Raw genomic sequence first — 12,159 nt, 5'->3', positions numbered from 1 at the left:
AAGGATGACAATTAAGGAACACTTAGCTGTCATTTTGGTCCTCAAACCAAACCATTCTTTTGTTCATTTACACAGCTAACTCAAATTGAGAAACTCGCAACAATATTGTAATTCTATCAACCAGCTTAAACTGCTACATTTATAATGCTGGATTAAACTAAGGCCCAGAGACCATGAAGAACAACATGAGGTTCCTCAGAACAGGCACCGGCCAGTACAGACATATCTTGGCAATGATTTAAATCAGTTGTGGTGATGTTCACATAGGGAACAGCCATATTACTCATCCTGCCCCCTGTTTTGTTTTCTGCAGATGGCATGGCAGGATGCCACACAGAACTGGCTCTCACACCCACCTGGTACATATTGCTACAATCTAGAGTGAATCAGTTCTCTGTTGTCCCATGGACCAAATTCAAATTCATATCTAATCTCCTGCCACATCTGATGCCCAGGAGGAAGGCAAACATATACACCAAACCATTAGAGGATTAACAAAAGCTTCATTAATCCCCAGCGGCATAAACAAGGTAAAAATACATGTGCTTTTCTTCTCTATGAAAACCAATGATACAGAGAATGCTAAGAGACAGTGTGAAACAGTCTCAAAGCAAGGAACTAAGGAATTATACAGACAGTAAAAATAATCCTGGTAGAACGTGGGTTGAATCTTTGTTGTTCACATGCATTCTCTGAATGCATCGGATTAAGTTTTGGGGAGCTGCCAAAAAAACACTTAACCCGGGATAATCAATCTCAGGTTTTTCCAAATTTTCCTAAAAGATTCACATTGTCGGCTGTGTGAATAACCAATGTGAATAGACCCGGGATAAACTGAGATAAAACTCAGCATACTTTGGACATGTTTCAAATACATCCGCAACACTGACTCCATCTTTATTCAAGTGCTGACACTTGTGGACAACAGGACTAACAGAGATGTGCACAGAAGCAGGTCTGATTAAAAAAAACCATAGTATGAACAACAAAACTAGGTTAGTGAGATTATTTGGATAGTCTTGCTAAGAAAAGCAATGTCTCAATAGGGCCTAAGAGTGGGTGTGTAGAAAGAAAAGGACAGAGAGAGAGAGAGAGAGAGAGAGTTTGTATGTTCACCCTGGAACAGGCTCCAGATACCTGCTATTGAACTTGTCTGGTTCTTCTTCCCTGGCATGATGAAAACCTAGACTCAGTTCTGCATCGATTCCAAGGCCACAGTAATTGTTCATCTGTACAATCTGAAAAATGTTGAAAACAGAAATAAAGGTCTGCAATTTTGTCCAGGCTTTCAACAAACAGATTGGGGCATTTATACTATAAATGTTTCAGAGACAATGGAAGGGGATTTTTTTTTATTTGTCCATTTGGGCTTTGAGGAAAGACATTTGAATGCAAGCCATAAAGCTCTCTGGTTGATCTTGGACACGTCAGGCAACCCCACAGTATTCATTGAAAGGATAAATGGGGAAGGGGGGGAAGGGGTAACAATCTTATATATCACCCAGAGCTCCTTGTGAGAAGAGCAGGATATGTGGAAGAAATAACTAAAACAACGAACCTGATTTAACTGAGTTTCCCACTGAGAAATCTAAGGATTGGAATTGTTATAATGATATGAAGCAGTTCCATTAATGTCCTTATCATTCAAGTGAACGATTCAAGAAGAGCAACATAACTATGACTAAACAAGAACTGATTTATTATGGGGGGGGGGGGGGTAGGGGTTTAAGAAGAGCCTATGAAGTTTAATAAATTTCATGATAAATTCAAATCTAACTATACTAAATTGTTGCTGTATTTTGAAAAGCTGTGGGAATGAGTTACGGCAAATCTGTACTATTTTTCTGCTACCATTATTTATTCATAAACCACTCTACTAAAATATATATTTGCTGTTTTGCAAAGGTAAATTTCAGCAGCCTGTATGCAGTTTCCCTTAGACCTTTTGAAAAAGGAAACTCTGTCAATGGACTGATTTCAGTGTAATTAATTACATTTCCAATTACCGTTTTCTACATATATGGTACATGTTTAGTTGTGAAACGTTAGCAAGTCCTGACAAGGAAAAAATAGATGCATATTGACATGTACATAAGAATGTACATGTCAATATATCTTAAAGGGTGACATTTGGTGCAGAGGGTCTTAGTATATTATATTTTAAAATACGATTTGCACATGGACTATTACCAAGCTGTAATACCTAGCACAGCAACAAGCATTTTGTCGATTCAAGAGGTTCAGGTATGAAGCAAGTAGAGCAGGGTGGAAAAAGAAACAAGTGTGACCACAAGAGAGAATGGAGAGAAGATGGTAGGGGGAAATCATGTACCATAGATATGGTGGCTGGGAGAGAAAAAAATCTCCTTTTCTGAGAAAGACTCTCACTCTTGATTGGGAAATTAGAGGATGGCAACTAAAGGAGGGAGGTTTGTGAGAAAGAGAGAGAGGAGGGAGAGAAAGGGAAAGGAGGTAAGAGAGAAGTTTCTGGAATTTACCAAAACTAACTTCTGCAACGTCAGCAGTTAAAGTGTTAGGGCAATGATGGGAAATTTGTGGCCCTCCAGATGTTGCTGAACTGCAGCTCTCGTTATCCCTCATCACTGGATATCTTGACTAGAACTGCTGGATACTACTGTTCAAAATCTGAGATGTCACAAAATGCCTACACGTGGTTTAGCATTTCTATTTTCTATTTCCTTTCCTTTTTTGAAGGGGGAAAACCTGAGAAAAATACCTTAGGAGGCTCAGGCTCTAACACACCATTTTCTGAGCTTTCAATGGGCTCCTGAGCATCTAAAAGGATGGTCCAACGATCCATAAGCACATCATCAGCCTCATCAACAGATACAAGGATGGAGTATGGATCTTCACCACTGTATCCAGCACCCCAGCGCAGCACTCTACCCAAGTCATTACCTGACCAAAAAAGACAAATTTCCATAAACAACAGCTACAGGAGGAAATTATTTTGGTTTAACAATCACCTGAATATTTAAATACTTCAAAATGTTTAATGTACTTGCCCTGACTTCATTAGAGAAGTCATTACAGAGAACATTTCACTTGCTATAGGAGTGAAGATGATCTTTTTAACATTCATTTACCAAGACCAGACATTTTAGTATGCTCAGTCACATTTTATTATAGAACTCATATGAACTGGATCTACATTGGAAGCCTTGTTGGGGTCTTGAAGAATTCTCAAATTTCAATCATTTCAATGTTTTATTCCAGCAGGTATATTGCTTTTTGCTATGTTGGATACCTTTTCATCCCATGCAGTGTAATTTATTGAGACAAAAAATGTTTCATACCATTTTCCAGCAATCCATGCCAAGAGGCAGAGCAATGTATTCTGGTTATCAGTATGCCAACTCCATCTGTGGGGTGGCACTGGAATTCCCAGTGATACCACTAAACATAATCCTGACCACAATGCTAACCCCTATTGCTAACCTGTAATACACTGGAATTCACATTGGGGTCAGAAACTATCCCACAACTCATTTAATGACAATTTTGTTTGTTTTTCAAATCCTGGTACATAAGGGCTAAAGAGGGGACAGGGTGTCTATGAATTTATCAGCACACTAAGTCTGTTATCACTGTAAATCACCTTATGAGTATATAAATTTGTATTGTGCCAGTTCACAATGTTTGTTTTTAGCTGCGGCAGTATTTAGAAACATAGCTATGTCTTTGGGACCAGTGCACAAGTGGAGCATTCATAGTGCCAGGGTCCCATTTAAACACCATCACAATTTGGATCCCCTAGTGAAGCAGGGACCTTATTACAATAGTCACATGCAATACCCAGGTAATAATGCAGTATCTTGTCACACAACAAGCTTTTCCATTGCACAGGGGAACACCACACAGGCAACCTTGACATGTAACACCACAATGCACTAGAAGGGCTGTGTCACAGATATAGCTACATCATCATAAAGTTATGAATTATAGATGTGGGATCTCACCCAAAGAAATTTGCCATTTTCGTATCTGAAATCAAATCTTACCTGTTCCTAAAGGCAAAATAGCCACAGATGGTTCTGAACAGACAAGTTTGTGCCTGATTTCTTCAAGTGCACCAAGAACCCAACCAACAGTGCCATCACCGCCACACACTAATATTCGGAAATATGGAATATGGGAGAATGTATGAAACCTACAATATTAAAAAAAAGTCAGCACAACATTATTATACAAATACTGTGAAGTCAGAAATACATTCAGACCTTTTAAATTCTCTCAGCCAACTAAAAAAAAAGCTGGCCCACCAGCTTTTATAACAGACTGAGGCCAGGTCCCAAAGGACGGTGCAAGTTCTATGCATGCCCAAAGAGACTTGGGGATACAAGTTATTCAAACACGGGTGCGCACCCCATTAGTTCTTCCGGGGTGTGCAAGGGGGTCTTCTTGTGCAGCTTTCAGTGTATGCTGAAAGCCGCAAATGGCTCACCTGCATAAAATGCGGGCGCACTGTATGCTATTTAAATGATGCATGTGTCCTAAGGACTGGACCGCAGCTTTAGCACAGCCACACTCCTGTCCTAAAAACTGGACCGCAGCTTCCAGTCTCTTAAGATGCATGTGTCATTTAAACAGCATACCTCCAAAGTGACCTGAAGCAGTTTTCTTTTGGCCTGTCTGTTCGGGCCCTTAGTTAACTAGACTTTGCTTTCCTATCCTTTATTTCACCCTTAACACATCAGCCTCTTTGATAAATGAGCTTCTGTTACTTTGAGCAACTGCTGCCAAATTCCAAATATAAAAATAGAAATGCCATTAATTAAACACACTGCTAAAATTTTGTTAGCTGACATTAAAAGCTACTGAAAATAATGGAAAGATTTGTTATTTGACAGTAAGATTAAACATCTCCACTTTGTAGTTCTTTTTGTTATCAACACTATTCATACTCAGATGGATTACCTCTCATATTGTGGTACTGCCCAATTCAAGAACTGAAACCTTTTGAAATTGGGGGCCAGGATCCAAATATCTGGTAGACAACTAGTCCCATACATCAATAAGGCTTTTGATTTCCAGCTCACAGACATCAGCTTCTCAACTCAACTCAGACAAATTACAAAAATAAAATAAATGTATGATATGGCATAGGAGTTTGCTATTCAATGGAGAAAATCCTTCAGTCATACCTGAGTTGTACTTTAAATGGTTTTTAGAATCTCAGTCATTGTGTCTGTTGCTATAAAAGCAAACTTGCCTTCCCTTCCATACTGTAATGATGTAATTTTAGATAAAAATAAAACAAAGCCTACAGATTTTAAACACAGCTCTAGAATATACAATGCCAAATTGTGCAGGAATTTAACTAACAAAAAGAAGCTGAGACGGAAAATGGCTACAGAAGTTTGAAGAATAGGAAGAAAATTCTGGTTTCATCTATTATATATACATCCTACTCATTCTCCTAGGAGCCCAAAACACTTTCATATGGCTCTCATACAATTCCTCCTTGCACTGTTCAAAACAGGGTTGTGTAGCTTCAGCAGCTGAATTGTACTCTGTCCCTTTCAGGATAAGGCAGTAGAAGAATGGAAGGAAAGAGTCCAACAGAAAAAAATTAAGTATTTGGATGGAAACACTGAGAAACAGGAAATCTGTAATAAACGTTACCCAGGCAGTGGACCTCCATTTGTTAGTTCAAAGACTTGATGAGGATTCAGCAATTTTCTAAAACTGTACAGCAGATCCCGGCCTTTAAGGCCTCCACTTTTTGGATTCACAAATACTAGCAACGGACAGCAGTTCTGTGGCAGCTTGGCTGGCTAGGAGCAAAAAAAAAGCAATGAAAGAATATTTTTATGAGCTGAAATGACGCAATTCCAAAAATAGCCAATGGGGTTTGAGAAAGAATGCTGTATTTTACAACCAACATCTTCACAGCTGAGTCAAGGCACTGTCTACTGTGAATTCCTTCTGTGCAAGCATTTCCGCAGAATATGCAAAAGGCACAAAAGTGAACTTACTAATTTCAGTGAAGAACTTGCACAGAAAAAGCTCTCCCCTGATTCTTTTATTCTGTTTCAACTTTATTCAAAACAGCATTTTAAAAAATTAAACATTATACGTGATGTTTTTTTCTCTCTCAATTTTAGTATAAACATCATGTTAAAGTAAAGAAAGAATTAAGATTTTTGAATTAGTTATATGTTTGTAAATTACTGTAAGACAAGTTGGTGGAAATCTCTGCATTCTATCTTCTGACTTGGTGTGGGCAGACATGGACTGTAGCTTTTTAAAATCAACTTTGATACTATAAACTGGGTAAAAAGAGGACATATACATCACAGGTTTGCAGAAGAATTGAGTTACTGATAAGTCACATGAATATGAATTTTCATGATGGGGCATAACTTTAATCCAGAACCCAATGATGTCCTTGAGCTGCATTTCTTTGCGTCTGTAAGAATTGGCAGCATCTTCCTATACTTGACAGAATCATAGAATCCTAGAGTTGGAAGAGACTCCAAGGGCCATCGAGTTCAACCTCTGCCATGCAGGAAGGCACAAACAAAGCACAGATGGCCTTCTGTTGGGAAGGTCATCTGTTGGGAGTTACAGGAGTGCAGGTGGAGCAGTGGTTAAAATGCTGGTTCTGCAGCCACAAGATTGTGAATTCCATCCCAGGGGCTCCAAGGCTGACTCAGCCTTCTATCCTTTCGTAGGTAGGTAAAATGAGTACCAAGCTTGTTGGGGGAAATTAGCTTACAGATTGTTAACTGCTTAGAGATTACTTAGTTCACTGATAAGCGGTATAGAAATGTATATGATGTTGCAATTTCTATTGACCTTCTAAAAACCTGCTCTGGAGGCTACAGCAGGGCTTTTTGTTACTGAAAAAGGAAGGATATTAAGTAGTGATAATGCCACGAAAGTCCCAATTCCACTGGTGTTGGATCTGGGCCTTATTTATTATTCTCTCTTGCATAGCTTTGTTAGTGGGGTGTGTGCACCACTACAGAACTGTGTTTTTGTTTTGTTTTTTTCAATTAAGCCACGTTCTGCCAATGTAACAGCTTTAGAATGAATATCTATTCAGGTACTGCACTGCTTTGATATATATTTAATGACAACCAGCAGCAACAACTTAACACAGAGCTCATTACAAACTTCCAAAGTGCTTCAAATGTATTATCCTAGTAGTCATTTCTCAGACCTAACTTACAAGACAGGTGGAGCTCAGTGATAGTAGCATATCTTAAAGCACACTCCAGATCTTTATACAGCAAGCATAATTATTGCAGTTATAGTATAATCAGCACATCTGCTTCTTTCAACAACTGTGAATGTGTATCTGAGGAATCAAGGCTAAGGTGAGGATGCCAATAGATAGACACAGAATGTTCTGAATGCGTATTGTTCATAATTATTGCTCACTCCAAGCAACACCTGGGGGACCCAAAGTCAGGATGCTGAACACAAGGAAAGTATGGAGCCACCCTGTGTCCGTGGCAAAATCTAGTCCACAACAGTTCCCTTTTTACAATCTCAACTGAAAAATAAGGAATCAGCTGTTCCAGGCAGCTGCTTAAAAACATGAACAGCCTGCCTCTGTTTGTTTTGTTTTTAAAAAAAAAAAAAAAACAGCTAACAACCATATTAGAGCTGACTGAAGAATGCAACTTTTGTGGGCTTGGGCAAATTAGAAACAGCAGCAATAAAAAGTGAATGGCTTAATGCAAAAAAACAGAATGGGTTCATGGTTTCTACAGCATTCCTTTTTAAAAACTATCCATCAAGATTATATATGTTAACTCTGTTTTTTTTTTCTTTTAGATGGAACAAAAACAGTTCATTTTTTAAAAAATCCAATATCAAACATGACTGTTCTTTGTTTATAACCACACATTCCTTTGATGGTTGTAAAAAATGCTCCATTCTTTGTTAATTGCTATGATTCTTTTTGTAGCTAAAGTGAAATACCACAGCAAAGTAGAACTGGCTTTAATTTAACTTACCTGTATTTGGGGTTATTATATTTATTACCCTGATTTTAAAAAAAAACTATTTGAATTTGAATATTAGATTAAAATTATGACTCCATATTAAGGGGCACAAATTTAATTAACTGAGAAAAGGTGATGAAGATTAAAGGATGACAGTGAAGCAAGTAATCTGGTATATACAATATTTACACAGCAACATTAAATGTATTAAATTATTAGGGTTTTTTTTGTGTGTGGATTTTTCAGGTTATGTGGCTGTATTCTGCAAGAGATTTGCCAGCATCTAGCATGGAATGCTGGCATGGAAGTGAGTGGGGTATATATACTGTGTGACCCTTGCTTGAGAGGAAGTGATTTACATATTAATCTGCCTATTGGTCTGTTGTTGAATGGCAGGTGTCTATTTAAGTAATGATTCACTGTCTGCTGCCCCCCCCCCCCCCCGACCCTGGGTGGTTTTCATTTGCACTTGTTAAGTCTTGATTTTGGCGTTTTTCAGGACTGGTAGCCAAACTTTGTTTACTTTAAGGGTTTCTTCTTTTCTGTTGAACTTGCCTAGATATTTGTGGATTTCAATGGCTTCCCTGTGCATCGTGACCTAATAGTTGTGTCTGAATGCACAGGGAAGCCATTGAAATCATAAACATCTAGACAACTTCAACACCCTGAGGCCTTGCCATTCAACAACAGCCACATAGCCTGAAAAACACAAAAAAAAAACTATGGATGCCAGCTGTGAAAGCCTTCGAATTCACAATATAATTACTGCTAAGAAGGTAAGAGGGGGGAATAATTAATACAAGGGAGAAAAAATTAATCATCACCTATAAAACCCTAAGCATTCAACGTTGATTCTATGTTGGATCTAGTAGCACCTTTGACACTAACTGAACAAAGGAAGTTGTAAGCATAAGCTATTGTAGACAGAGGCATGAACATGCATGAGGAAGTAGACAAAGTCTACGAAAACTTTTGCTACTACTTCTTCTATGCAGTTAGTCTCAAAGGTGCTACAAGATCTCCTTGCATACCCCTTGCAGGTGTTACCCTGCATTGCCATCCTTCCATACCACACCGTACAGAATGCTTAATATTGTTTTTTGTACCAATATTACTTAAAAATCTTAATTCCCATGTATCACTGGGTATAATGGCAATAGTTGTGACTTTTAAATTATAGTACCATATGCACAGCCTTAATGTATTTATGTGTACATTGTTTCATGTGGTTAAAGTAAACATTTGGTAAGATACAAAGTTTTCAAAGAAATTTTTAAAAGAACTTTTTTATTATTTTTTAAAATTTAATTTAAATTTATTTTTTTTCTTAAAACCTGTGGCCTCTCCGTTCTCTTCCCAATGAACCTCATCCCACTCACAACATTTCTTCAGCGTTTTAAAGGGAGACAGGCAAACACCACAGCCCATTTCTGCCCAAAGATGTTTGGGAAGCAGTGGTGTCACCCCCTTAAGGTGTAACCAGGTGCAGTCCACACACCCTGCACCCGACTTGTGATGCCCCTGTCCAGACTAACATGGCTATGTCTCTGAATTCTACCAACGTTCTCCTAGGAATATTAATTCCCTCTTCCCCCTGCCTCCCGCCACTTTCCCCTTTGGAGAAAATGCCAAAGATATGCACACTCTGAAGATGAAATATGTAGGGGTGCCTGGTAAGAGGAACCAATTGTCAAATTATGTAGGAACAACTGAATTTCTTGCCAGATTTATTCGACTGATGGTGAAGCTGTATTTTAAAGTTCCAGATGCCAATGCAATATACCAAACAAATGTCAATGAAGTTTTTTTGTGAAAGCATACAAAACTGGAGCATGAAAATATGGCTAAACCTCTCACTTTTCTACCTCTCCATTTAATCCAGGTCAACAAAAATGTCACTAGTACTTGAAATCAAGTCTCAAACGTGACTGTGTGTAGCAGTTTTGAACTGTTAGGAGCATTTTGGCATAACTGCTCATGGGGTAGTTTCATAACAATTCAAAGTTTTGCAATTCTCATCATGGCACACAGATAACCTCAATTAAGGAGAAATTGTGCATGCATATATGCAAGCAAGAGGAGTGCAAATTTATTATGGAATGATGTGTGGTGTAGATTAGCTGGGGACTTTTCACACTACATAATAATAGGAGTGTGATTTCGTAACTGCCATGGGAGCATCCTGTGGAATCCTAGGGTTTATAGCCTGGTGGAGTATTCTCAGCTCTCTGGCTGAGAATTCTAAGTATCCCTCCCTAAAATGCAAATCCCAAGATTTGCAGGCTTGAACCATGCAGTTAAAGGTGGAATCATGTTGGTATAATTATGTTGCATGAAAGGACCCAAGACGACCCATTCTTTCAGCTTGGATTTCAGGCTCTCAGCAGGCAAACCACTCAAGAGCTAATGTACAGTTGGCCTTCCCTATACACGGGCTTCCCATATGTGGACCTGAGGTCTTGCGGATAGGAAGCCCCAGTTAGATGCGAACCCATGGTGTGCATACCACGGCATGCATGGGCATGCACGGAATTTGCTTTATGAAGGGGAGGGGTCAGAAACGGATCTCCTGCGTAAAGCAAGGGTCCACTGTACTCTCTCTATTATTATAGCACCATATAACTCCATACTGCCGGTATGAAAATAATTTAGTTCCCATTCCTAAAAAAAACAGAGCAGGTGCACTTCAGCTTTGGATGAAACACTGAGATATTTTTTATGACACAAGTACAGATCCCAGGAGCATCTTCTCGCTGTGTTGAATTAGAATTTTGTCTATTTTCTGGATGGTAGAGGAAAAGAAATCTAAAACAAATTAAAAACAGGAGTATGGTTGGATTTAGAATTCAGAGACATAGCTGTGCTGGTCTGGAATAAGAGTATGCAAAGGGACCTCCATAGCACCTTTGAGACTAAGGGCCAAAACAGACGGCCATAAAGGCCACGGCCCCGATCCGGCATTTGTCCAGCTGAAAAGGGAGCAACAAAATGCCGCTCCTTTTTGGGCTGGAAAAAAGTTGGTTTTTCTGCTGTGGTAGCAGCTTTTCCCCATTTTCTGCAATGTGACCTATGTAAAAGCTGCACTGCAGAAACGCTGTGACATTGCCCACTGTGTGGTCAGAGGGGCAGCATGATGCTGGCTTGAGGGTAGCGTTGGGGAGTCCGATGTGTGTATGCTACACCCCCACAAATCCGGCTCTTATTGCCAGTCTGTTTTGCCTCTAGAGTGAAAGATGTTGTAGCATAAGCTTTCACAGACTTGGTTAACATCCGAGGAAATAGACCAAGTCTATGAAAGCTTTTGTTGTCTTTTGCTTAAAGATGCTACAAGATCTCTTTGCATTTGGATGTATTTAGTTGGCAGTTTTTAGACAGCAACAAACCTGTACTGAGATAGATGATAGATGCATGGAAACAGGATGATAGGTAAGATATGTTACGTTATTTTAAGAGAATGCTATGCAGGTTTTGGAGTATTCTGGATTTTAGAATTCCAGATAAGGGATATTAAATGTGTATTAATGACAACATGGACTTCATGTAGTTTATACAAAAAGCACACTGTACTTAAAACTAGAGCATATGTTAATAACTAACACTTTGTACACAGTGGGTCTTACCTGAACTTCAGGAATGACCACTGCAGATAATGGCTTGTCATTAACAGTGGTGTCCTTAGCAAGCATATATAGTCTTTCAGCTTCAGCAAAGCATGAAATTTCTAGGACAACAGCACCTACAACAAATTGATTCAATTATATCATCTATTGGTCAGTACAAAACATATAGATCTGCTTGTGTAATACAATGTAACAGCTTTGTCTGTGACTTTCAGCATAAGACTGGATTTCAGAGGAAATGGATGCTTTCCTTTCTTCAAAATTTTCCTTTCTTCATCATTTGATGAAACATAGGATCTGCTAAAATCTTCCTCTCCTCATTTATACATGTGGTGAACTGAGGCTTGCATGCTTCTACTCCCCACCGTGGAACAGGAAGACCTCACTAAAATGATATATTCCCTATCCCTAAATACTAAAAATCAGAGATTTAAGTTTAATTAGAAGTGAGTCTCAAATAAAAGAAAACCCTTCTTGTTTAGTAGCTCATAGCTACACACAGAAAAGAGAGTGAGGAGGAAGCAAGTACACCCAAAGACCATCCCCAATCTCATTGTACG

The 12,159-nt window shown here is 38.8% G+C and overlaps 1 protein-coding gene across 2 annotated transcripts in view; it reads right to left on the bottom strand.

The window, feature by feature from the left end:
• DGKQ (diacylglycerol kinase theta) overlaps positions 1-12,159 on the bottom strand; it is an 87,066-nt gene that overhangs the window by 12,820 nt on the left and 62,087 nt on the right. Inside the window, exons 15-19 of one of the 2 annotated variants that reach the window (XM_089488707.1) lie at positions 11,600-11,715; positions 5,647-5,798; positions 4,023-4,171; positions 2,738-2,919; positions 1,138-1,238 (exon numbers count right to left, since the gene is read on the bottom strand). In XM_089488707.1, coding sequence (XP_089344833.1) covers positions 1,138-1,238; positions 2,738-2,919; positions 4,023-4,171; positions 5,647-5,798; positions 11,600-11,715 — 700 coding nt within the window. The remainder of the gene's footprint in view (positions 1-1,137; positions 1,239-2,737; positions 2,920-4,022; positions 4,172-5,646; positions 5,799-11,599; positions 11,716-12,159) is intronic. The other variant, XM_089488708.1, reaches the window with a different exon arrangement.

This window comes from Sceloporus occidentalis, unplaced genomic scaffold, assembly GCF_023333645.1.
Source record: "Sceloporus occidentalis isolate IW3139 unplaced genomic scaffold, rSceOcc1.0.p SCAF_1, whole genome shotgun sequence".
NCBI lineage: Eukaryota > Metazoa > Chordata > Lepidosauria > Squamata > Phrynosomatidae > Sceloporus > Sceloporus occidentalis.
This window is presented reverse-complemented; position numbering and strand designations above follow the sequence as displayed.